The 26,616-nt window shown below is 39.9% G+C and overlaps 1 protein-coding gene and 1 long non-coding RNA gene across 3 annotated transcripts in view; both read right to left on the bottom strand.

Annotated features, from left to right (window-relative positions):
* LOC111758622 (uncharacterized) overlaps positions 1-21,299 on the bottom strand; it is a 54,700-nt gene extending 33,401 nt beyond the window's left edge. For both annotated transcript variants that reach the window (XR_009184346.2, XR_001117926.3), the window contains exon 1: positions 21,132-21,299. This is a non-coding gene — a long non-coding RNA (uncharacterized lncRNA). The remainder of the gene's footprint in view (positions 1-21,131) is intronic.
* A 3,383-nt stretch (positions 21,300-24,682) lies between these two features.
* Positions 24,683-25,790, bottom strand: LOC101419830 (melanoma-associated antigen B5-like). The gene has a single exon (XM_004482250.2). It carries the CDS (start codon positions 25,691-25,693, stop codon positions 24,683-24,685), a length of 1,011 nt encoding a protein of 336 aa, XP_004482307.2. The 5' UTR covers positions 25,694-25,790.
* Positions 25,791-26,616: the final 826 nt, after the last annotated feature.

The following is a 26,616-nucleotide window of genomic DNA, read 5'->3' as shown; positions in this document are numbered from 1 at the left end:
AATGGTTTCATCTGGAAAATAGGGACTAAGAACAGTAACTGTTTTATAGGAGTGTTATGTGGATTAAACAAGAAAATATGTATAAATCACTTAGCTCAGGGCTTGAAAAACATAAACAGTGAAAAATTTTAGCTATTATAATTCCTGAAAACTTTTCTCCTTGAGTTACTGACATCACAAATTTTCTTCACTGAGGAGTCACTAAGCCCTGTTCCACCTGGATGTTGGTGCTGCCCTACTCATCCAGCACTTTTAACTCCACTGATAAAAAGAGGAGTTTAGGTCACATTGAAATGATCCTCCCCTGCCATAGTTGTAACCCTTCTGTGATCCAAAACTTCACCTGTGCATATATGTAAGGTATATAAATATGTTCAAATGTTCATGGGGCATTGCCACAGTGGACAGCGATTCACACAACAACTGAAAGAATATTGAATTCCCATTCTGGGAAGTTCTGCCACAATTCTCTAATGGAACAGCAACAATCCCCCAAGTACAGGGGCAATCACTAGTGAAAAAGGATTGTCCATTGATGGGCCCTTGATATTGACAATAATGCTTATGAGCCTTTTGCTCTTGAATTTGAAACTTAGCCTATATTGTAGGATGCCTAAGAGTTACCTCCTGAGACCTCCATGTTGCTCAAATGTGGCCTCTCTCTAAGCCAAACTCAGCATATAAATGCATTACCTTCCCCCCAGCATAGGACATGACTCCCAGAGATGAGCTTCCCTGGCACTGAGAGATTATTACCAAGCACCGGCTGGTGATGCAGCTGAAAAGCAACCTTGAATAAAACTGGAAAAAGGTAAAGACAGATTAGTTTATATGACTAAGAGACTGCAGATTTAGTCAGCAGGTCATCCTAGAGTTAATGCTTATACACATCTCAGCAGGATCTCATAGACAGCGAAAGTAAGTATTACCTCAAATAGTAGGGCTCCTGAGGGCTACAGAAACACCCAGGTCCTGCGGTCATGGCAGATAGCTCCAAAGCCTTACCAGTGGGTCCTACTTTGTAGTTTGTGCACCCGAGTGTGACAGAGTTGGACTCAGATGTGATTTCTCTACACATGCCTCTTTAGTCCCTTTTATTTGAACCTATAGTTGGTGCTGGAGTTGGTAAGTGTATGTCTGAGAGCCTTGAATCTCTGGGCTGTCCATGTGCCAGAGACTCAGGGCCCAGCAGAATTGTAACACCTACTCTCCAGTTCATTGGACTCACCCAGGACAACCAACAAGGAGGTGAGGATGGACAACCACCACACCAAGGAGCTGAGAGAATCTACAACTGCAAGGAAGAGAGTCCCATCCATCAGCCTTATGGGATTGAAGCCCCCTCTCAATTAGAAGTGGAACGGGCATCACCATCCCAGAATCCTCAGGATTGGAAAATAAAATAGGGATTAGAGTGCACTTATTGGTATTCTACTATAGACTTATTGTGGTACTAGCAATGGAAGAAATCATATCATTGATGTGGAGACAGTGGACACTGACGGTGCTAAAGTCACGATAGGGAAAAAGGTATGAGGGCATTTTCAGGACTTGGAATTGACCTGAATGACATTGCAATGACAGATACAAGCCATTATATATCCTGCCATAACCTACAGAAAGGAGTGGGAAAGAGTGTAAACTACAATGTAAACTATAATCCCTGCTTAGTGGCAATGATCCAAAATGTGTTCATCAATTGCAATGAATGTACCACATTCGTGAAAGAAGCTATTGTGGGGAAAAGTGGGAGGTGTGGGGCATGGGCCATATGGGAATCCCTTATATTTTTTTATGTAACATTTTATGTAATCTAAGTATCTTTTAAAAATAAAAAGTATATTTTTAAAAAGTCACATTGCACTTCACTACCAAATATTGGAATTTTTCAGATTTATTTAAAAGATAGTCTTTTACATGTTTATTTCTATGGTTTAGGTACATACATTATGTTTCCCCAAAATAGATTTTAGATGGATAAGCAGTCAACCCATAATCACTTGAAACCTACCAAAAAACAACACACACACACACACAAAAAGAAGAGTGGAAGAGTGATCACAACTTGGAAGAAGAGAGAAAATAGCATGTGCACATCCATGAGCCAATGAGATCTTTGTGATATGAAAGTGAAATTCAAGCAATGCCTGACCAAAGTCTTGCAGGATAATAGTTAAAAATTCCGGAGTTCTTACTGTATGTCAGACACATAGGTAAAAAGTATTTTCAATTCTGACTCATAGATTAACTCATTCCATATTCACAAGCACACTAGGAATTAGGTACTATTATCACCACTTTACAATGAGCCAAGTGCGGCATGATAAAAATGAACAATTGTACAAGGAGCAAAAGGGCAAAAACAAACATGATAGACCATCTCCAGTTTTCCCCTTGCCTTCAACCTTTGTTCCCTTTTCTTTCTTTTACTATCTCCCTCCTCTACCCTGTGAAATTTGACTAGCTGATAAATCGTTAAGGCTTACCAACCAGTTATCAAAAAATACTATTTCCAGTGGTTATCAGGACCTCAAAAGAAAATGAAAATAGAAACAAACCTCAACCATGAGTTTTGGGTAAGTAAAAAATCTGCTGCCTAAGCCAAAACCTGAAGGACATGGACTCATGTTCTCTTATCGTACAGAATCCTCCTATCCTACAGAATTCTTCATTTGAAGAATTACCTGGTATACAGGGGCTCCCTTATGTAATCAGCTGAGTAAGGCTCTTAACTTCTATTTAAGTCACTTAAAATCATTTTCCTTTGACAGGGTAACAATGCCAATAACTGGCAGGGTCAGAGTTAGCATGAACCCAGGCGTTCTGGCTCAAGCTTTGATGCCCTTATGCACTTTATTTATTTATTTATTTTTAAAGATTTATTTTATTTATTTCTCTCCCCTTCCCCCCGACCCAGTTGTCTGTTCTCTGTGTCCATTTGCTGCGGTTTCTTATTTGTCCGCTTCTGTTGCTGTCAGCAGCACAGGAATCTGTGTTTCTTTTTGTTGCGTCATCTTGCTGTGTTAGCTCTCTGTGTGTGTGGCGCCATTCCTGGGCAGGCTGCACCTTCTTTCACGCTGGGCGGCTCTCCTTACGGGGCGCACTCCTTGAGCATGGGACTCCCCTACGTGAGGGACACCCCTGCATGGCAGGGCACGCTTTGTGCACATCAGCACTGCGCATGGGCCAGCTGCACACAGGTCAAGGAGGCCCGGGGTTTGAACCTTGGACCTCCCATGTGGTAGACGGACGCCCTAACCACTGGGCCAAGTCCGCTTCCCCCTTATGCACTTTAAATTCCTTTTCTTAAAAAAAAAAGCAAAATTTTTTCATTTAAATTTTCATACATACACAGAAGTAGAGAAAACCCTATAATCCCCATGCACCCTTCATCCAGTTTCAACAAGTGTCAATGTGATGTCATTACTGTTGCATTTATTATTCACCCCAATATATATTTGGGTTTCTTGTTTGATTTCCTGGTATATTAAATTTATGGAAGTATATCACTCATACATAAACATACATAAACAATAAGTGTATAGTAATAGTCATGAACTTACAAAACGAACATATATAATATCATACAGGCCTCTTGTACCTCACCCTACCACCAACACCTTGCATTGTCATGAGACATTTGTTACAAATTATGAAATAATATTGTCAAAATCTTACTACTGATTATAGTCCTTATCTTACATTTGGTGTATTTTTCCCCCAACCCACCCTATTATTATTTTTAAAATTTATTTTTATGACAGAAGTTGTAAACTTATAAAACAATCATGCACATGTGCAGAATATCCAAACAACACCCTTCCATCAACACACCACACTGTGGTGGAATATTTGGTACAGATAAGATAAAATTATCTGATTGTTATTACATTCCTAGTGTACATTTGTTACATATTTTCTATCCTTCCCCATTATCAACACAGTACGGCTTTGGTATAGATACAAGAATATTATTTTATTTACTGCTAACCATAGTCCATAGGTCACTCCAGTTGTATTCTTCCCATGCTTCTCCACATTCCCACCACCTTACAATAGTGATGTACTAACTAACAAAGGACACACTTGTATCTGTACCATCAACCACAATTCTATTCCACCTCTTGGTTTACCATGCTATTCAGTTCCTAGAATATTCTCTAGCATTCTGTCAATTGGCATTTACATACCTAGACTGCCATCTTCAGCCACATTCCCAATTTATAAACTAGCTGTTACTCACCATGTGTTACCATCCACTCTATACATTTCCACACTTTTACCATAAAGGTAATTAAAACTAATACATACATTAAACATCAGTAGTCCATCTCAGTCCTCCTCTTATTTCCTTTAAGAATCCACCACTTACCACCAGGTTTGAAGATATTTTCCTACCATTTCTTCTAGAGCTTTATGGTTCTTGCTGTTATTTTTAGGTTCTTGATCCATTTTGAGTTAATTTTTGCATAAGGTGTGAGATAGGGGTCCTCTTTCCTTCTTTCAGCTATGGATATTCAGTTCTCTCATCACCGTTTGTTGAATGGACTATTCTGCTCAAGCTGTGTGGGTTTGACAGGCTATTCAAAAATCACTTGACCATATATGTGAGGGTCTGTTTCTGAACCATCAATTTGGTTCCATTGGTCTATGTGTCTGTCTTTATGCCAATACCATGCTGTTCTTACCACTATAGCTATGTAATATGATTTAAAGTCTGGAGATGAGAGTTCACTTTCCTTTTTAAAAGTTTCTGGCTATTCAGGAACCCCTACCCTTCCAAATAAATTTGATAATCGTGTTTTCAATTTTTTAAAAAAATGCTGGTGGGATTTTTATTGGTATTGCATTGAATCTGTATATCAATTTGAGTAGAATTGACATCTTAATGATATTTAATCTTCCAATCAATGAGCATGGAATGTTCTTCCAGTTATTTAGGACTTTTTTGATTTCTTTTAACACTGAGTTGCAGATTTCTAAATACAAGTGCTTTACATTGTTTGTTAAGTTTATTCCTGACTATTTGGTTTTATCTGTCATATTTTATTTTCACCATTCTTTTGACACATTGCTACTTTTATTAATATAATCTTCATTCTAAAATCCTTCCAGGCCTCTCTTCTGTATCTCTCCTTCTCTGGCTCTAGCACATTCTTTAGAATTTCCTGAAAATCTGGTCTCTTGCTTAGAAATTCTCTCAGTTTTTGTTTATTTGTGAATATTCACAACTCAGTCTCATTTTTGAAAGACAATCTTGCTGGATATAAGATTCTTGGCTCAAAATTTTTCTCTTGTAGTATCTTAAATATACCCTACTACTGGTCTTCTTGCCTCTTTGGTTTCTGGTGAGAGATCAACACTTAATCTTATTGGGTATCCCTTATATGTTATGCATTGCTTTTCTCTTGCTGCTCTCAGAATTCTCTTTGTCTTTGGCATTTGACATTCTGATTAATATGTGTCTTGGAGTTATTCTATTTGGATTTTTTCAGATGGGAGTACATTGTGCTTGTTGGACATGGATATCTATGTCCTTCTATAGGATTGGGAAATTTTCTACCATTATTTCTTCAAATATTCCTTCTGCCTCTTTTCCCTTCTCTTCTACTTCTGGGACATCCATGACATATATGTTTGCATGTCTTTTACTGTCATTTAGTTCCCTGAGACCTTGTTCAATTTTTTCCATTCTTTTCTTCATCTGTTCTTTTGTATGTTTGCTTTCAAAGGCCATTTCTTCAAGCTCACCAATCCTTTCTTCTGCCTTCTCAAATCTGCTCTTATTTGATTCCAGTGTACTTTTCATTTCATTTATCATGTCTTTCATTCCCATAAGAGCTGATATTTTTCTATGTATGCTTTCAAATTCTTCTTTGTGCTCATCCAGTGTCTTCTTAATATCCTTAATCTCTTTAGCCATCTCATTGAATTTATTAAGGAGATTTGTTTGAACATCTATGATGAGTTGTCTCAACTCCTTTATGTCATCTGGAGGCTTATCTTTTTCCTTTAAGTGGGCCATATCTTCCTGTTTCTTGGTGTGGATTGTAATTTTTGGTTGGTGCCTTGGCATCTGGATTACTAGAGTATTTATTCTGGGTGCAGTTTTTCTCTTTAGTTTAGGGCTTCCTGCCCTTTCTCCCTTGCTGGTTGTGCAGTAGGAGCCAAGGATGTAGTTAGTGCTATCAAGCTGCCTTCATTGCCCCAGGGACCAATGAATCTTCTCCCACCTTTCTCCTTTGCCAGGGGTAGGGACAGAGTCACAGCTGTATGAATAATCCAAGTCATGCAGGTCTAAACTGTAGTTGTCCAGAGAGACTGATGAAGCTTCATGCCCCTTTCTCCCCAGCCTGGTGCGGGGATGGAGCTGCAGGTGTGGGCAGCAATCTAGGCAGTGTGGGTCCAAGACAACCGCAGTTGCCCCGGTAGACTTCTGATTATTCCATCTGTGCCAGTCAAATGTACCTGCAGTTACCCTGCCAGAGGTGGGGCTGAAGCCTAGTCTAGGGCTGCAGACTGATTTGGGTGAAAAGAACTGGTTCCTACCATCACTGTGATTTTCTGTCAACCTGGCTTCCCCTCATGCTGGGGCCAGAGTCAAAGGGCAGCCACCAGCCTCTTTCTGACTTGGGCATATTCATACTTTAGCTGTTCTTAGGGTTATACTTTAACCAGCTGTATTTACTAATCAGTAGCTGAAATCAATGGCCTACCATCCCTTCCTCCCCTGTTTTGGGAAATGGAGCTTCCAATTCCAACCACAGAACAGCTCCTGGGGCAGCTTGCACTGACAGAGTAGGATGATCACCGGCCTCCACAGCTTGTCTGGTAATTTCCTGGAGAGGCTGGCACAGGTCCCTGCAGCTTCCTCCCTGCTGGAGGTGGGGCTGGGGCCTAGGCTAGAGCTGCAATCTGACCTGGATGAAAAGAAGCCAGTCCCCACCCACACTGTGATTTTCAGTCCGCCCCACTTCCCCTCGTGCCAGGCGCAGAGTTAAGATGGTGGCTCCTGGCCTCTTTCTGACTTGGACAGGCTCAAACTTTGGCCGTTCTCAGGATTATACTTTAGCCCACTGAATTTACTCATTAGTAGCTGAAGCTGGTGCCCAACTGTCTCTTCTTCCCCCAGTTTTGGGAAGTAGCATTTCCAATTTCTGCTGCAGAATAGCTCCCAAGACGGCTTGTGCCTCCAGCAGAGGATGGGCACCGGCCTCCAGGGCATGGAGCACTCTAGTTAAGAATCTTCTCTGCAGATGGGCAGCTTCCTTCTTCCATTCCCTCAAGGATGTTTCAGTATGCTCTTCTGGCCTCCTGGAGCCCCCCAACAGGTGCTTCAGCTAGCTCCAGAGAGCCCTGGGTGTTTACTAACTGCCCTGTAGCAGGAACTGACTCTAGGAGCTCCTTCCTCCCTTGCCAACTTGCTGATTTTTTCCTGGTGTATTTTAATAAAAATCCAAGACATCATTTTCATTTCAATCAGTAAAAACTTCATTGTGCATCACTCTATGATAAGGGCATTTTCTTAACATAAGAAAAATACCATTAGCACACTTAGGAACATTAAGGATAATTGCTTAGTATCATGTAATACTCAATCCATATTTCAACAATGGTCTCAAATTTCAGCAATGGTCTCAAAGTTGTCCTTTTTTTTTTTTTTTTTTACCATCGTGTTGTTCAAATCAACAGACAAAAATGTCCATATGTTGCATTTCATTACGTTTCTTAAGACTCATTTACTTTGTAAAATCTCCCAACTCTCCAATTTTATGCCATTTATTGACAAGCTTCTTTTTACCTTGTACTAAAAGGAGAGTTGATTAATCCATTTCATAGCCACATCTACTAAATTTGATTTGCTCTATTTTAAGTTATCATAACCAACTATGTATTTAATTTACTCCGTTGGTCATAATTTCAGTAGTCCCATTTCCTTTTTGTCTTATTGGTTCTTGCCCCAAATGCCTGGAACTTGCTTCATAGTGCATATGTCCAGTCAATTCCTTCATCAGCATCAGTCAAGAATCATCTGTCTGAAGATGGGGAATGAACAATGGACTAAAGCAGACTTTTTATTATTCTATTATACACTTATTATTACTTTAGCAATGGAAGAACTTGGATCATAAATGCATTGGCCACCAGAGGTTCTGAGGGGAGAGAGAGAGAAAAATTGGTATAACATGGGGACATTTTCAGGACGTTGGAATTGTCCTGCATGACATTGCAATGATGGATACAGGCCATTATACATTTTTTCAAAACCTATGAAATTGTGTTGGGCAAAGTGTAAACTATAATGTAAACTACAATCCATGGTTAGTAGCAATAATTCAATATGTGCCATCAGTTGTAACAAATGGATCACACTAATGAAGGATGTTCTTAATGTGGGAAAATTGGGGAGGGGGAGGGAGTGGGGCATGTGGAAATCCCCTAAATTTTTAATGTAAGATTTATGTAAACTAAAGCTTCTTTAAAAATAATATATATATAAATAAATAAAAATAAAATAAAAAAGAATCATATGTCTGATGAGAAAAAGGAAGCCCCGATCTTCCCAGATAGCTGTAATTGGAACCTTGGGTTTTCCCTTTCAGGGGTTTCATGTCCTTTGGGGATCCTGCATAAATAGTTTTCAAAGTGTTGTTGCAGTATCAGCATCATCAGTAACACTTGGGAACTTACAAGAAATACAAATTTTAATGCCCCCCTCCAGACTTACTGAATCAGAAACTAATTTATCCAGTTTTTAAAATAAAGCATTTTGGGTTTTGTTGTTTTTTGGCATTTTATCTTTGTAAAAGCTTTTAGGATTTTAATTGCTTGTCTACCTTATAAGTTGGGTAATTTTAGTAGTTCATTGCTCATCTTTTATATAGTATTCAAATTATTAGGAAAATTTTCATTTTCTAGACAAATTTATCAATATTTCCCTTTGTTTCTATACCTCTTCTAATATTTATAATATACACATCCAATCCACAGAGCAATAAATATCCACCTATATTAAATTCCAGTTTTTTCAAGGTTTTTTTTTTTTAACCTTTAAATTTTTAAGTCATCTGCAATGTACCTTGTTGTCAGGAATGAGCTATTTTCCTAAATTTCCTTTTATTCTCAAATTTATATTTGCTTTCCAGTATACAATTTCCCATCCCCCCGCCCCCGCCCAAATCAGTGGTTTTGCTCGTTGTTTTTGTTCATTGTTTGCACTCGTTGTCTACTTGTTTTTTGTTGTTGTTGTTGTTGGTTGCTCGTGCATTGTCTGTTTTTTTTTTCTTTAGGAGGCACTGGGAAATCAACCCAGGACCTCCCATGTGCTTGAGCCACATCTGCTCCCTGCTTAATTTTTGTTTTTTGCTCATTGTCTTTCCATTGCTTGTTTGTTTTTTCTTGTTGTCTGCTCATTATTTTTTCTTGGTGTCTGTTCATTGTTTGTTTGTCTTCTTTAGGAGGCACCAGGAACTGAACCCAGGACCTCCCATGTGGGAGGCGGGCACCCAACTGCCTGAGCCACATCTGCTTCTTCCAGTACACCACTTTTAAAAATCTATCCTTTCCAACTCATTTGAAAGTCCATCTTTGTAATAGTTTATCTCCTTATTCATGCAGGCATATATGTAAATTTTCAATTCTGTTTCATTCAAATAATTACCTTTTGATATTTTGATATATGGTACCATTCATTCTTCTTTTGCCAAATATACTTGAGCTTTCATCTTTTTCCTCCTCTAAAGGAATTCTAGTATCACTCTGAGACATTCATTTCCATCCCTCAGAATCATGATAGGAATTTAATTTTTTATTAATTTAAAGATAATTTAAATCATATAAATAACAAAATATATCCTTCAAAAAGTGTTTATAACTTCCTTTTTCCCCTAGATATATCTTAAACCCCAGTACCAACTACAATTCCAGTAAAGCAGCATGAAAGGCATGTGAAAAGAGATCCCATCTGAGTCCAGCTCCATCACACAGAAACACTGGCTCCAAAGAAGAGCCAACTGACATGGCAGTGAACTCCATCTGCCATGACCATAGAACCTGTGGGTATCTTTAGCCCTCAAAAGAACCAATACCTGGGGTTGTATCTACTTTATCTGTCTCTGAGACTCTGCTCAGGTGTGCATAAGGGCAATCCTTCTGACAACCTCCAGACTCTTTTTTAGAGACTCATAACCATAGAAACTCATTTGTCCTTTCCATTTCCCCCTTACATTAGGAATGGACACAACCAATCCAAAGTCCACAGAGAAAATGTGGCATTGATGTGGAAAAAGTGGCCATGGTGGCTGCTGGGTGCAGGGAATGGGAGGAAGAGATGACATGTGGAGGCATTTTCGGGACTTGGAGTTGTCCTGGGTGGTGCTGCAGGGACAATTACCGGACATTGTAGATCCTCCCATGGCCCACTGGATGGAACGTGGGAGAGTATGGGCTATGATGTGGACCATTGACCATGAGGTGAAGCGATGCCCAGAGATGTACGCACCAAATGCAATGGATGTGTCATGATGATGGGGGAGAGTGTTGCTGTGGGGGAGTGGTGGGGTGGGGGCAGTGGGGGTGAATGGGGACCTCATATTTTTTTAATGTAATATTTTTAAAAAATGAATAAAAATATATATAAATAACTTCCTTTTTCCATGTATTATTTTATAACTCATTTAGAGTTTTCTACTTTTCTTAATGTAGGCCCTCTTGTTATAGCTAAAGCATATTAATAGCTGTTTTATGTATAAAGTGCTAACTACAATGAATGGAAAAATATCCCATTAATTAAAATAAATTATATTAAACTTCAATCACAATATAATATATGAATATATTCTCAATTTTTACAAAAGAATATTAAAAATAAGGCTCAATTCTTTCTTGAACATCTTACATCAATGTGTATCAGTAGACTCTCCCATTGATTTATTGATTTATCTGTCTTTGGCACAAATCATATGATATTTAAAAATATAACTTGTATACATCATTCTGTACTCACTTTTATTACCTTGGTTATAGTTACAACTCAATACAACTTATCAACCACAAAATGATTAATTACTGCAGAGTATTCCATGGTATTGTGCAGTTTTTGTCAATACCCTATTGTTGGACATTTAGCTCTTTATCCATGTGTCATTACTAAATATACGAATGGAAAAAATAATAAATACAACACTTTTGTGCATGCCTTCTAGGAGACATGTATGAATGTATCTCTAAAGTAAACACTGAGAAATGAAATGGTTGGGCAATAAATACGTGCTTTTTGTTTAAAATATTCTATTAGATTGCCCTTGAAAGTGGTTTTGAAATTTACAATCAGCAAATTATGGAATCATCTCTTCTTCCTCACACATCATTCCCTCCTCAGAATTATCAAACTTTAAAAACACATTTGCTACTCTGTTATTTTTTTTTTCACAGCTGAAACCAACATTTTATTACTAGGCAAGTGACATTATAAAGTAATGATATGACAGTTCACAGTTTCAGATGGTTTCAGCAGGTGAGCTCAGTGGCTTGGTGCCTGCCTCCCATGTATAAGGTCCCAGGTTCAATTCCCAATACCTCCTAGGAAAGAGGAAAAGAAAAAAGAAAAAAAAAGTAAACAAGCCTTCCTGTTTCCCAGCCACAGGCCCAAAAGAATTGTCTGTGATTGCTTCGCTTGTTAGGTGCACCAAACCGAACCTTAGAAGTGTCTCTTTAAAAAAAAGTTTCTTGGTGTTACTTTTCATAGGATATTATTACCTAGAAGGTGTTTTGAGTATTACCTAATACGTCCTTCATTCTGTACAAGAAAATCAATGCCTAAAGCATGCCTGGCTGATATCGGAGTGGATAATAGTTTCTCAATAAAAGTTCTTCAAATATACACTTGTTTTTTAGTAATTTGCCCAATTTGAGTTAGACAAAGATGAAATCTAAGATTTCTGATATGAAAATTTTATTTCCAATCGTATAAAACTTGCCTTTGGTCTAAGAAAATTGCACTAACTAAAAATAATAGTGTTCTTTCTGATGAGTTGGCAATCTTATAGAATTCCTTTTGTGGGGAAAGTAACTTTAGAAAGTCAGGAATGGATAAAATTATGGAAACCTAACAAGTAGGTCATTCTAATTCAATCTGTAAGCATGAGGACCATAGAAAGTGCCTTTACTTGATTGTTTAATAAGGTTTGTTTGCTTTGTTTCTTTGTTTCTTTTTAGTGATTTTCAAAATTTTATAGGTAGTGCACGTTCATTGTTAGTAGAAATAGTAAAATTATATTTTTAGTTGTCCTAAGATAACATTTAGAGAGAGTGAGAGTATTAACATTTTGATTTATTGTATTTGTGCATGACTATGTGCATTATATATCCATGTTTACATATTCTTCAGAATTATATTTTGTACAGGTTTATGTTTTTTTCTTTCTGAATTCATACACATATATGGATAAATATGTACACATGTACATATATAAGCATATATATTTGCTTGCCTATGCATAAACATTCAGGCTTAAGTACATAATTACCTATAAACATATATACATATGTATATACGCATATGTCATTCCATTTTGTTGTATCATTATATAGCCTTAAGTGGAAGATGGTAGAGTTGTTAAGAACAAGGCATATACAAGCTTCAATTTGATTCCCTGGCTCTGTCACCTATTGGCTATGTTGACTTTGTGACATACTTAACCTCCATGATGCTGAGTTTAGTGCCACCTTATTATTACAAAATGATCAAAAGTCCTACTTAATTGGGTTCTGATTGGTACTAAATGGGTTAGGTATAAGGAGTTTTCCATTTCCTTCTAGAATTAAATATTGAAGAGGAGTGTGCATTCTTCTGAGGTTTAATTATTTTGTAGAAAAAGCACATTAGTTTTGCGTTTTATTTTTCTGCAATGATGCATACGGAATTTTTCTTCATCTTTATTTTTAAATATTTAATTGGTCATATCTGATGATACCTCTTTCATGAAATTTTATTTGCCTGATCTTCAAAATCAGACTTTTCTGAGGAGGTTTTCTCCTATTTTACATATATACACTTTGAGTCCAAGTGTCCCATAAGATGTCTAAGAAAAGACTACTGATGGACACTTAATGATAAAGAGTCAGAGTCTGAAGTACGAGCAGGTGTTCTGGGACCCTTAACAAATAAGTTATTTCCACTGAAATCATTTTTGCTACCATAGCCAGCATCCAAGAAAGAATGTAATATACATGATGGAAACATAAAAGGTTGGGATTAAAATTATAACACAGGGAAGACTCATGTAAATACTAAAATATAACTCATGGCCCTATTTTTGGCCTGAATATATAAAAACCACACTCATTCATATCATCAACTTATAAAGTCAAAGCAAAAATCAAGTACAAACCTACTAATGCAGAGAAAAAGGGAAATGTATAGGCTTAACTCATTGTATAAAAATTTTTAAAGTTCTGAAATCAGTTATCTCAGATGCCATCATAGGAAGCTAGAAAAACAAGAACAAATTTAGCTCCAAGTAACTAAAAGTAATGAAACATCAAATAAAAGTGAAGATATTTATAAATTTTAAAAAGAAACAGAAGAGTAAAGCCAAAAACTTTTTATTTGAGAAGAGCAATAGCATCAAGTTACATGGGTCAAGATTTTTTTTAAAAGATGCATTTTACCAGAAAGGGTTTCATTCAGGGTCCCCCAGGCATTAAAGGGCAATACAGGAATACTATGAACAAATTTATGGCTATAAATGGATAATTTAGAATACTTTAGATGAATTGTGTTAATTCCTTGAAAGACCCAAATTACCCAAACTGATAAAGAAATAGAAAATCTGAACACCCCAATATCTATTAAAGAAATTGAGTTTGTCATAAAAAAAAAAAACAATTTTGTCCAGTTAAACTCTATTCATCGATGACTTTACTGGTGAATTCTAAAAAATGTTTAAGGAAGAAATATCATTCCTACTCAAACATTTTCAGAAACTAGAAGAGGAGAAAACACTTTCTAATGCATTTTGCAGAACTAAGATTGTATTCATACCAAAATAGAAAAATGAATTACAAGGAAAAAGATGACAGACCAATATCGCCCTGAACATAGGTGCAAAAAACCTTAATACAATCTCAGCAAATTGAAACAAGCAATATTTAAAGAGAATAGAGCATCAAGCCTCAAAAGGATTCATACCAGAAATGAAAGTTTGTTTTCACATTCAAAAATCAATGACTATAATCATCATATTAACAAAATAAATGAGAAAATCCTATAACCATTCCCGTATATGTAGAAAAAAACATTTGACAAGATTCAACAAAGGAAGAATAGAAGTGAGCTTCCTCAAGCTCATAAAGATCACCTATAAAGAACTTACAGGTAGGGGAATGGATGTAGCTCAAGTGGTTGAACACCAAAATAAATGAGAAAATCCTATAACCATCCCCGTATATGTAGAAAAAAAACATTTGACAAGATTCAACAAAGGAAGAATAGAAGTGAGCATCCTCAAGCTCATAAAGATCACCTATAAAGAACTTACAGGTAGGGGAATGGATGTAGCTCAAGTGGTTGAACACCTGTTTCCCATGTATGAGGTCCTGGGTTCAATCCCTGGTACCTCAAAACAAACAAACAAACAAAAACCACTTACAGGTAAAAATCATATTTAAGAGAGAAAAGTTGACTATTTTCACCCATAAGTTGGGAGAAAAGACAAGCATATCTGCATTCACCACTCCTATTCAACATTATATTGGGGGTCTTAATCCCTTGCAAAAAGACAATGAAACATATTAAAAAGTACACATGTTGGAAGCAAGGAAGAAAACTGCTTTTAATCAGAGATGGCCAGATAATGGTACACAGAGAAAATCCTAAGGAATCTAGGGGGGATAGAAGCTATTATAAACATTAAGAGAATTTAGCAATTCCTCAAGATACAAGGAAAATATGACATTAATCATTGTATCTCTGTATTCTTGCCATGGGCCTCTAAAAGAAAACAAAGCAGCAATATGACAAATAAGCCCACGCATATATGGTCAATTCATTTTTGAAAAATGTGGCAAAGTAATTTAATGGGGGAAATGATCTTTTCGAATAATGATGCTGGGAAGAACTGGACATTCACATGAAGTAAAGAAAAGAACCTCAACCCTCACCTCACTATATACACAAAAATTAAGTCAACTGTATCATATGTTTATAAGTAATAAAACTGGGGAAAAAGCAGAGACAATCTTGACAACTTGTCATAGGCAAATAATTTTTTCAGTAGTGTACATTCGCATATACATTTTATTTTTATTTTATTTTTTTATGTACCCTGGATATATGCCCTGTAGAACTCCCTGCCAACCATGTGTCCCCTGTCAACAACATCCCACACCAGTATTCCTCCACTGCCATTGTTGAACCTCTCTGTGATCCAAAACTTCCTGAAAAGTGAAGCCCAATTTATTGCCAGGTTCCCTTAATAGTAAAAAGGAATATAGTGATGAGTTTAAAGGTTAGATATAGAATACATATTAATTTGGAAAAATTCTACATCCTTTTTCTTTTCTTTTTTCTAATTATTAAGCTTATCTTCACAAGAGTTTTAAATCACAGTACTTCATATATACAATATACAGCACTCCCACATATCCAACATAAAACCTTTTCCCTTCCACAGCAATAATCTTTTCGCATATTCATACTATATTTACTGAAACTGAGATGTACAGATATTGAGACAATAGCTTTCAAACAAGGTAACATTTGGGTTTACATTGTGGTTTATATTTTAGACTATACAATTTTCTAAATTTTTAGTTATCTTATGTTTTACATTATGATTTACATTTTAGCCTATCAGCCGCTATATATTGTTGGTGTAATTTTACATGTCTTATATCCATCCTTGCGTAATCTTGTGAAACACTTCTATTGCCCTCACAGTTACATTGGTTCCATTTATTCAATACCTCTTTCCCCCTCCCCGTAGGGCCCACAGTGACAGTCAATCTTCATTGCTTGAAGGGCCATGTTCAGAGATACTTGCAACAGTGTTGAGGGCTTGACATGCTCGACTGCCCTAATGCCCTAGGAGCCACCCTTTCTCTCGAGAGATACAGTTCCCTCCATTTGATGGCATCAGTCCTCCCCAGGATGAGGGTCTACCTTCACTCTCATTATATGGGTCTCTATCCGATGATACAACCCACTATGACAAACTGAACACTCACACACTCCCTAGAAGCCTGTCCTGCATCAGATTATCCCCTTTAAGCATCTTAAAGAGGTAATTTTCCTTATTATATTTTTGGAAAGGTTTTCTCAGCATTATACTCTCAACCAAATACCTGACAATCTCCTATGTTCGTATGTTGCCCCACCCACCCCCTTGCATATACGTCTTAGAATCAGATGGTCAATTTTTATTTTTAAAAATGACTATTGGCATTTTATAAGGATTGCATCAATTTGGAGAGAATTGTCATCATAACATTGCTTCTTTGAAAATATGAACATGGAATGCCTCCCCATTTACTTAGGCCTTCTTTAATTTCTTTCAGCAACATAATTTTCAGTGCACAAGTCTTGCACTTCTTTTTAAAAAGTTATTCCTTGGTAATTTATTCTTTTTGATGTTCTTGTGAATATAATTTTCTTAAATTTATATTCAGATTATTTTTACTAGCAAATAGAAATACAATTTTTTACTATATATTGATCTTTTATCCTGCCAGTTTGCTGAATAACCATTTCTCGGTGTATTGTATAACTTTGATTTACAGAAACCTAAACTGGACACTTTTCACAATTAGTTCAGTTTTATTGTTGTTTTCTGAGGTGGGGATTTGCCAAAGTCCTCAGCCTACAACATCGAAAATCCCACTACATTTTTAACAGTGAAAAGTATTAAGAAAATAAATGGAATAATTCTTGAAAGTGATTATAGAATATCTCCACCTGGGGTGAAATATAGTATCAAGTAAAAACTCTGCTATATTGTCTATAAACAAAGATAATTTTAAGGAATTATTTTAATATTTCTGTGCTGTGAAAATTGGACATTTTCTTGGTCAGTAAAATATAAAGTAATGGGAAATTTGAAATACAAGAAAAACATTGAAATTCTTATCAATTTTTCCCCAAAATGAATTTTAACACTTTCTTTTTAAAAACATATTATAATGCCTGTTTTCATTTGGAAACTATTACGTGATTGGGATTCCTTGTTGAATCCGGAGCAGGTGCTGATTATGAAATCAGAGGCTTCTGAGAATCTAATATGCCCAGATCAATGCTGATGAGAGCTGGCCATACCTAATAGGTTTCATTACAGGAGACATAATTGATGATTACGCTTCACACAAAACCCATCAAACTCAGAAGATTTAAGACTGATAAAGCCACCTGGCAGCTTTATGCATTTATCAGTAAAGAGCAGATTTTGCCCTTTTATTTTAAATATAATAATTTTAACATGTATTTTAGGGCTAATGTAATAGAACAAAAGTTGCTGTTTGCACCTCATATTTAGAAAGTAACATGAACTAAAAGCAGAGCTATGCCAACAAAACCTGGCCTACAGGGATCACAACTGGCTGACGGTGACAAGGAAGCAGACACTTGGTTTGGGAAGAAGATGGCTGGGAAAAAAGCCAAAAGACATGGTGCATGTTGGAAACAAAATACCCATCAACTCATGAGTGAAAAAAGAAAATGCAGCGTTTCCCTACAATGATACATGCTACAACATGGATGAAGCTCAAAAATATGTTAAGCGTACGAAGTCAGACACACAAAAAAACACATGTTGTATGATTCCATTTATATGAAATGTCCAGAAAAGCCAAATCTATGAAGACATCAAGTAGATCAGTTATTGCTTGGGGCTGGACATGGAAACATATGAACAGGTATGTGGGATCTTAGTGGGGTGATTAAAATGTTCTACAAAACTGGATGGTGGTAATACTGTCACAAGTTGTTAAATTTACCCAAAAAAATCACTGAACTGTATACTTGAAATAGGTGAATTTTATGGTATGTAATTATACCCCTGTACAGGCCCAAAGATGGCCATGATCACCAAGAGAATGTGAGCATCAGGCAGTATAGCAGACTTATTAGGAATTTGAATCCTGCCTATGCCACCTACTGGTCATTTAACCTTGGGCATGTTTTTTGACCTGTCTAGCCTTAGTTTGTCATCTGCAAATAAGGCACGATAATAGTATTAACCTCAGAGCTGTTGTGAGGAATAACTGACATAAAGCATGTAAACTATGTCTGGCACGTAGTAACTGCTCAATAAACATGAATTGCTATTTTTAAAAATAAATACTACTGGAAGTATCAGGGTGGTTTCCAAAAGCCTTCTCTAACTTCAGGATTGTACCCCAAGAGATGGATGCAAGGACTGGTGAAGAAACAGAGAGGGCAATATAATTCAGGCTAGGGCAGGGTAGAGGTGAGAGTAAGCAGGGAAGGTTTCCTCAGTATCCCGCTGCCACACACCGTGGCTCAGTCACTAGGCATTGCTGATGGGAAGGGTAAAGAAGAGAAGACCAGGGAGAACTGAGCAATGGGGAATTCTACCTGTGGCAGTATGAAATTTTATGAATCCCCAAAGAGAAATATTACGTGTAAAATCAGTACATTCCTGTAGGTTGAAACCCATTTAACAGGATTATGTCAGTGGGGCATGATTCACATTGAGTCTCTGCCTTCTTGCTGGGTCTGATATAATGGGAGACACATAGACTCCGACAGAGGGAAAAGGGAGCCGGCACATTTGCTTCTGCAGCGTGAGAGAGGCTTGCTTAAGTACCAAGCCCCCAAGAGACTGGGACCACAGAGCAGCTCAAGAAGAGACCAGCCCTGCTATGTGCCCGATACCTTACAGCTGACCTTGGGAAGAGAGTGGAGCAGCCAAGACTGATACAGAAAGCCCGGAGAGAGAGACAAGCCCTATGCCTGGTTGCCCAAAGCCGAGCTCCAAGAGCTGGTAGATTCTGGAGGGGAAGGCAGACACCTGCACAGAGATTGGCGATCATCTTGCTTCACCATGTGGCCAAAACGCCAGGATCAGCAGAAGCTGACTTTGGTGGGAAAGTACCTTATGGTACCTTGAGTTGGACTTTTCACAGCCTTGGAACTGTGAGTTTTCACCCCAAATAAACACCCTTTATAAAAGCCAATACAATTTCGGCATCGGCAACCCTTTGACAAACGAATACACTGCACAAATGGACCTGGGGAGAGGAGATGACCAGGTATCTAAACTTCATTCTTCAAGGTAAGCTTTCCCGTTGAATGGGTCTGTTCCTATGGAGGTGGGGGGATTGGGAATGGGACTGGTAGGGACCATCTGCAAAGAATAGGCAACATCTGTGGGCGCAGGGTGGGGGGGAGGTTGTAAGTCTCTGTTGCTTCTTACACTGGGAGCAGGACACATCCTTCAGAAGAGGGAGCTGTTAGCAGGTCAAGATACAGAATATGACACCAGGGCAGACTGGGAAGACCCAGATGAAGGGAGCTGTAATATGGGATGGTGCAAAGACTGGACGAACTATGGCTACCTAGACAGTGTCAGATTTCAAGGAAACCCTAGTGTGGGTAAATGAATCCAGTAGACAATCTCCAAATTGCGTTTTTTTGTTTGTTTGTCCCCCCCCCCCCCCCCACGGCTTGCTTGCTGTCTGTTCTCTGTGTCCATTCACTGCATGCTCTTCTGTGTTTTTACTTGTCTCCCTTTTTTTGTTGGGTCACCTTGCTGAGTCGGCTCCCTATGGCACTTGCGGGCCAGCAGCACTCCGTGGCGCCTGGGCCGGCGAGTTTCCGAAGTGTGTGGCCAGCCTGCCTTCACCAGGAGGCCCCAGGACGCGAACCCAGAGCTTCCCACATGGTAGACGGGAGCCCAACTGATTGGGCCACAGCTGCTTGCCTCCAAATTGTGTTTTATCTACAATTACCTTCCTTCTTTAGGCCTACTTTCAGAATGTGGGCTGCCAAAGTCTTTCTCTTTAACTTATGAGAGATCTTATGGAGTAGAGGGAAGAACACTGAATGAGGAGAAGCAAGACCTACCAAAGGCCGGGAGGAGAGGAGACTCTGAGTTCTAGAGGAAGTAGGACAGTCCAGCTTCTGTCACTTTCAGCTGTGTGACCTTGGATTATTTCCTAAGCTCTTTGAGTCTTAATTTCTTTTATTAGAAAGATTAAACATATGCAAAGCACCTAGCCCACTTACCCATGTATTAAATCTTTAATAAATGAAACCCATTACTATTATTAATGCTGATTCCAGACACTGCTACTTTCCCTTCTGGATTTTTAAAATTTAAATATGAAGCAGCTTTCAGGGAATCTAAGGTTTCTAGGACCCAGAATACCAAAACAGTCAAAAATGCTATTTAGCAAATAAAACTAAGCCTATTGCCTCACCTCCAGAGAGGGTGCTTTAATTAGGGTGTGGGAAAATTAAAGTACCATGCACTCTTATAGTCTCCGTCTTTCACTCCTAGCTGTATCTTCAACCAAACCATTGCAATTTCCACTCTTTTTACATCCACCCAAAACCCAGTCCTTGCCAAACTACTTTCAACAAATTCCAATTCCCTTATAATGTAGTGGGATCTGACTCTCTCAAGTCACAGGAATGAGTGCCAGCCAATTGGCTTCCAAGGATCAGGTCAGAACAGTATAATATTTATTTTTTAGGAACTCCTTGGAGTTGATGTTTGTAAAACAATTGCTTTGCAAACTGTTTTCAAATGCAGTGGGAAAAGTGACCAGAGGGAAGCGACTGTGGCTCAATCAGTTGGGCTCCCATCTATCATATGGGAGGCCCTGGGTTTGTATCCCAGGGTCTCCTTGTGAAGGCAGGCTCGCCCGCATGCTGTGGAGAGCTGCTGGCCCAGATGCCACGGAGTGCTGCCTGGCCCGCAAGTGCTGCAGAGTGCCACCTGGCTCGCAAGCACCATGGAGTGCCAACTCAGCAAAGTGACACAACTAATAAAAAGGGAGACAAGCAAAAACACAGAAGAGCATGCAGCGAATGGATACAGACAACAGACAACAAGCAAAAAGCCACAAGGGGTGGGGTGGATTAAAAAAAAAAAAGTGTCCAGAGCACCTACCTTGCTTCCTCCGTGAAGTTTCTCTCCAGTTGATCCAGAATTCAAGGGTAACCACTAAGAGCCATCTTCCATTCCAGGCTTCAGTCTCTCAGTTCTGATACAGACCTCTGAAGGGCTGGCCACTGTTCACCCCTCTCCCAGACTTAACTTGCCATGACACAGCTAAATTTAAAGTTCAGTCCCACTGTAGAACTTGGCAGTTTCCCAAATGGACTCTCGCCTTAGGACATTTGCACTTGACTGTGGTCATCTGGATGGACTCCAACCCCTCCTTCAAAATTGATCTTTTTAAAAAAATTATTCCTCTAGTATACCATATCTCACCATCTTCCTTACAAGATTATTGCTCCTAGACACACAAAAAGCTAGCATCCCCAGGAATAGCACAGTGTCTTTCAAGAAGTAGGTGCTCGGCCCTGGGTTCGCTTCCCAGGGCCTCCTTGTGAAGGCAAGCTGGCCCGCGCCTGCGGAGAGCTGACAGCCTGTGCCCGCGGAGAGCTGGAGCAGCAAGATGACATGACATGGGGAGACAAGCAGACGCAGAAGAACATGCAGTGAATGGACACAGAGAGAAGACAGGAAGCAAGTGGCAAGGGGGGCATAAATAAATAAATCTCTTTTTTAAAAAAAGTAGGTGCTCAACTAATGATACAGGGAATAAATGGGGCCAATGAGCACGGTATCTCATTTATAAAGATTTAATTTCTCTTATATTCTTAATTAAGCTAAGTAAACCCAGGCATGTATCATTTACTTTTACAGAGCAATAGACTAAAAGTAATAGGGGAGCCAAGAATTAATAACGTTTTATTTTATTTTGCTCTATTTCTTAATCTGAACAATTAAACTGCTGATTTATTTCATATTTCTGAAGAAACCCCTACTCCAATGCTGGGCTATACTGTTTCAGATCACAATGTATTATGGAAGGTTTTCCAATTTGGATCACAAAACAGAAAATCTCCTACTTTTCAGCCTGATACATAATAATAAATGTGTAACCAAAGTGATTCATCACCTTATACTCAGAAACGATATTTAAACCTTCCATAAGAAAAAGGACATTTTTTAAAATAAGTAAAAAAGAAAGGGGACAGGAAGAAAAGAAAGGTCTCTGAGTTACCACATTAAATAGGAGGACAGAGATGAGATACATCCACGGCGAAGGAAATGACATCAGGGAGTTGAAATGCTCTGTGTCAGGGCTAAGCAAGTGACAGGGGCTGTGTGTGCTATGGGGAAGAGGGTGTAACCTTCAGAGGTGGCAGCAGTGGAGAGCTGGGTCAGCAGGCCAGGCTCCATGGTCGGAGAGGCCAGCATGCTGGGCAAGATCTGGGGGAAGGGTGCTGTAATGTGGAAAAGAGCTGGCTGGACAAAAGCACGAGCTCCAGGGCAGAGCCCGCGCTCAAGGAACCTGGGGGCAAGGGACAGCAGGACCCCAGGTAAATGAAAGCCACAGCCAATCCCCAGATTTTGGTTTATTCTCATAGTAACCTTCTTATTTTAGGTCTGCTTTTAATGCTTTTTGGTTACGGGGCTCTTCTTTTTATTGCTTGAGATGGCCTTTTGGAGAACCGAGAAGAAAAGTGAATACAGAAACACAAGGTATGTCTCAGGCTGGGAGGAGGGCAATAGCGTGGCCGCTACGTGACTTCAGACCAGGAGTCTAGTTCCAGCCCTGTCACTTTCCAGCCATGTGAATGTGAGAATATTGCAAATTCTCTATCTGCCAAGTGAGTTGGATCAGCCCCATCCTGTAGAACTTTGGGACTAGAGCATCGAAACTGCAGGAAAAAAAAATGATCTGGTAAAATGACTGGCAGACGTTAGGTCTTTAATGAATGAGAATTATGACTATGTGATTTTGACCCAAAATATTCCACCCTCCTTTCTGGGAAGTTATTTTCTTTTAATCCAGGAAATGTCAGAGAATATGCAAGACTCTGGGACAAACCCCAAACCAGCCAAATATTTACAATAGCAAATAAAAGTAAAATTTCCACATTTGTGCATCTGTTATTTAATTTGGATATGTAAGGGTCTTCTCCAGCTGGATGCAGCCCCAGTCTTCTGGAATGTGAGTCAAGGAACAATTCCGTCTTCTCCTTCCAGGGGCCATTTCATCCAGCCCCTCCCCCCTTTTTCATTCGATTCCCCACCACCACCACTACCAAATCTAGAACTCCCTTAAACTTTGCCAAACTGCCTTCAAATAACCTAATTAAAATACCCACTTTATGGTGTGGGGATTGTTTCTCCTAACCCAGGAAAAAGAGTGCCAGCACAGTGGCTTCTTGGCATCTCACCTCAAGGAAGTATCACCCTTCTTTCTCAGAAACGCCCTGAAGACCAAGTGCATAAAATCCTCACTTTGTGCTCTGTGTTCACATTCATTGGGACAAGAGCAAAGGCCACCTTCCATTGCTGCCCCAGGTGAATATGTCTTTCTGGTTTATCTACAATCCCAAAATAACTTGAAAGAGCTGTTTTCCCTTCCACGGTTCTGTCTCTTGAACTCTGAGACACACCAGTCGAGGGTCTGAACCCTGCTCACCATTCCACAGCCTTACCCAGCCACCACCCGGCTTAATTTAAAATCACCTCCCACGTGGGGAGGTGGCTGTGGCCCAGTCAGTTGGGCTCCCGCCTACCATATGGGAGGCCCTGGGTTCACTTCCCACTGTGGAGAGCCACTGGCCCGCAAGCACCGCCGAGAGCCGACTCAGCAAGGTGATGCAACAAAAAAGGGAGACAAGAAAAAAAAGAAAAATGCAAAAGAGCGTACAGCGAACACGGACACAGAGAGCAGACAGCAAAACAAGCCACAAGGGGGGGTGGATAAATAAAAATAAATACAGACACAGAAGAACACACAGCGAATGGACACAGAGAGCAGACAGCACACAAAAAGCCACGGGAGGGGGGGTATGATAAAATTAAAAAAAAAAAAAATCACCTCCCACAGAAGCAGTTTCCCCAAGCCCCAAACTGCCTTGCCTCTGGATGTTTGCTCTTGACTGGTCTCATCTGAAACACCCATCTTCTCACTCGCTCTTTCTTACTTTTCCCATAGGTCAGAGAGGGTATCTCCACATCTTTATATGATCGCCACCCCCCAGATTCTAAAGTTCTACGGGTAGACATGTGTCCTCTTTATCATAGCATTCTTAGCACTAAGACAGTCTTCCAAAGAATAGAGGCTCAATTAATATTCGTGCAACAAAAGAACCAGTGTACAAGAGGTCTCATCTATTCTGATTTAATTTCTCCCACGTATATGTGAGTAAACTAAGCACATTGAGGTAGAAATCATTTAATTTTCCTAAACAAAAGAAAAAAAGGAGTAAGGGAAGCCAAAAATCAACCATGCCTTTTTTTCTCTATTTCATTATCCCAACTATTTTACTGTGGGATTTGTTCATATTTTAAGAAAGGCCCTTTTTTCCACAGCATGTATTATTTTGCAATTAAAAGAAATTTTTTTCAAAAAAAAAACAATAAAAGAAAGGCCCTTTTGTGTTGTCACATCATCTTGAATGATGAAAAAAGATTTAGACCTCACCAGGGGTCAGTGGAGCTGCAGGACATGGACCTGGTGCTTCATTTGGGCAGGCATGAGTGCCAGCCCTGGCTGCCATTCTGGCTTGGGCACGCTCTTCCTCTTCTCTCATAGCCTCTTCATATTGGGATGAGAAAGCCCCGGGAACTGTATTGTTGACCTTGGCCAAAAACTCCAGAACTTTCATCTTGCTGGTTTCTTGCTTGGCTCTGGGACCCCATAGGAATTCATAGAGTGGAGGATCACTGTGGGGCACCCGCCGGTACTCCAGGTACTTTAGTTTCACCAAATCTCCGGTGATGAGCTTCTGGGGCTCCCCATAGAAGAAGTGCTTCCTCCCAGCATATATATGCATCATATTCAGAAATTTCCAGATCTCTTTCTCAGTGGCACAGTTGCCTTTCACGAAGATCATGCCCAGGAGAGTCATCAGGAGACCAGTCTTGGGCAAGCCCCTGCTACCACTCACCCTCCCATTGTTGGGGAGGTCCATCTTGCTGACGAGGTCATAGGTGTGACTGGTGGAGTCGACTTCTTTCACATCAACCCCAAAGACCACTTCAATGCTCTCAGAGGCTCTCTGGAGGATCTCAGGAAACTGATCCTTGTACTTTTGGTTGACAATCTTCATCATGTCTTTCTTCATAATGGGCTCTCTCATTTTAAACTTATGCAGGATGAACTGCTTCAACAAACCCACCTTCCTGGTTAGAGGATCTCTGCGTGAGCTCTTAGTGGAGAATGGGGCCTGGGAGGAACTTTTTTCCTTATCCCGGCTGTTGGCAGCTTCACCAGCGCTTGTGCAAGAGGGGCCTTTAGAATGAGTGGTGGCTATTGGTAGTTTCTGAGCCTCCTGGGGAGTGCTACTTAACCCAGCAGCAGGCGAGCTCTGGGCAATATCCCCAACAGGAGGAGAGGAGAGGAGGAGGGACCGCTTTGCCTTGCCATGGGTCTGGCAGCGTTTCTCACGGGTGTGCAGCTTACTCTTCCTACCTCGAGGCATGATGGCTCTGTTCGGGGACAGCAGGCAGGAGTATGGTTAGAAGGGCAGGTGATGTGGACCCACTCAAGGAGGGGTGGTGAGATGCTGTGAGCCTGTTCAGCAGGGAGATAGTATCTTGTTCACCTCGTCAGCCTGTCCCCTAAAAGCCTGTGGAGAAAATTAGAGTGAGCATTAGGCTGCAGCCTGCCAGTCCTGCCTGGGACTTCCTGGGGCTGACAGCAGGTGCTGGCAGTGGAGCTCTCTCTGATCTAGGGTCTGGGGTCCTCTGAGTTCTCATTCAGAATCATCATGTCAATTGCTGGCATGGCCTGGGGCCCCTCCGCTCTATTACTCTGAGGTTGATACCTCAAACCAAGGCCATCACCTCCCTGGGACTAGAGAAGAGGAAGTGAATGGGGCCCATAAGTCCACCATCCCTGCTCTGGGGCACCCAGTGCTGGAAGTTCTGTGGAACCCCCTGAGTCCTGAGTAGAGGGGGCCTCTAAGTTCTCCTTCAGGACCTTCCTATCAATTGTTGGCCAGGCCTGGACACCTTCCCCTCTGCTGCTCTGAATATGACCTCTCAAAACTCACTGTGACCCACAAGAAGGAATTTACAGGGATCCTCAGCTCACTACCCCTGGCAGGGAGAACCAATCACTGACAGTTCTGTTGAACTCTTTCTGTCTGGGGTATCTTGGGTCATCAGTTCTCATGCAGGGTCTGCACCTTGGCTCCAGGTTGGGCCTTGGATGACTTCTTCCTGCTGAATAGTGACTACACCCTCAGACCAAAGGTCTCACTTGCCTTAGACTAAAGCTTGGGGGACCCTCAGACTGACAAACCTATCCTGGGACTTCAAGGGCTATCACTTCTATTCATGGGTAGGTGGTCCCCTCAGTCCCCTGAGGCCTATGCCCTTTTACTAAGGCCAGCACTCTCTG

The sequence above is a fragment of the Dasypus novemcinctus genome, chromosome X, assembly GCF_030445035.2.
Source record: "Dasypus novemcinctus isolate mDasNov1 chromosome X, mDasNov1.1.hap2, whole genome shotgun sequence".
Classification (NCBI taxonomy): domain Eukaryota; kingdom Metazoa; phylum Chordata; class Mammalia; order Cingulata; family Dasypodidae; genus Dasypus; species Dasypus novemcinctus.
Note: the sequence above shows the minus strand (reverse complement) of the source record. Positions and strands in the feature narration are given on the sequence as shown.

What these genes read in the sequence shown, in the direction of transcription:
- LOC101419830 (XM_004482250.2), bottom strand. Translation starts at nt 25,693, where the DNA reads ATGCCTCGAGGTAGGAAGAGTAAGCTGCACACCCGTGAGAAACGCTGC.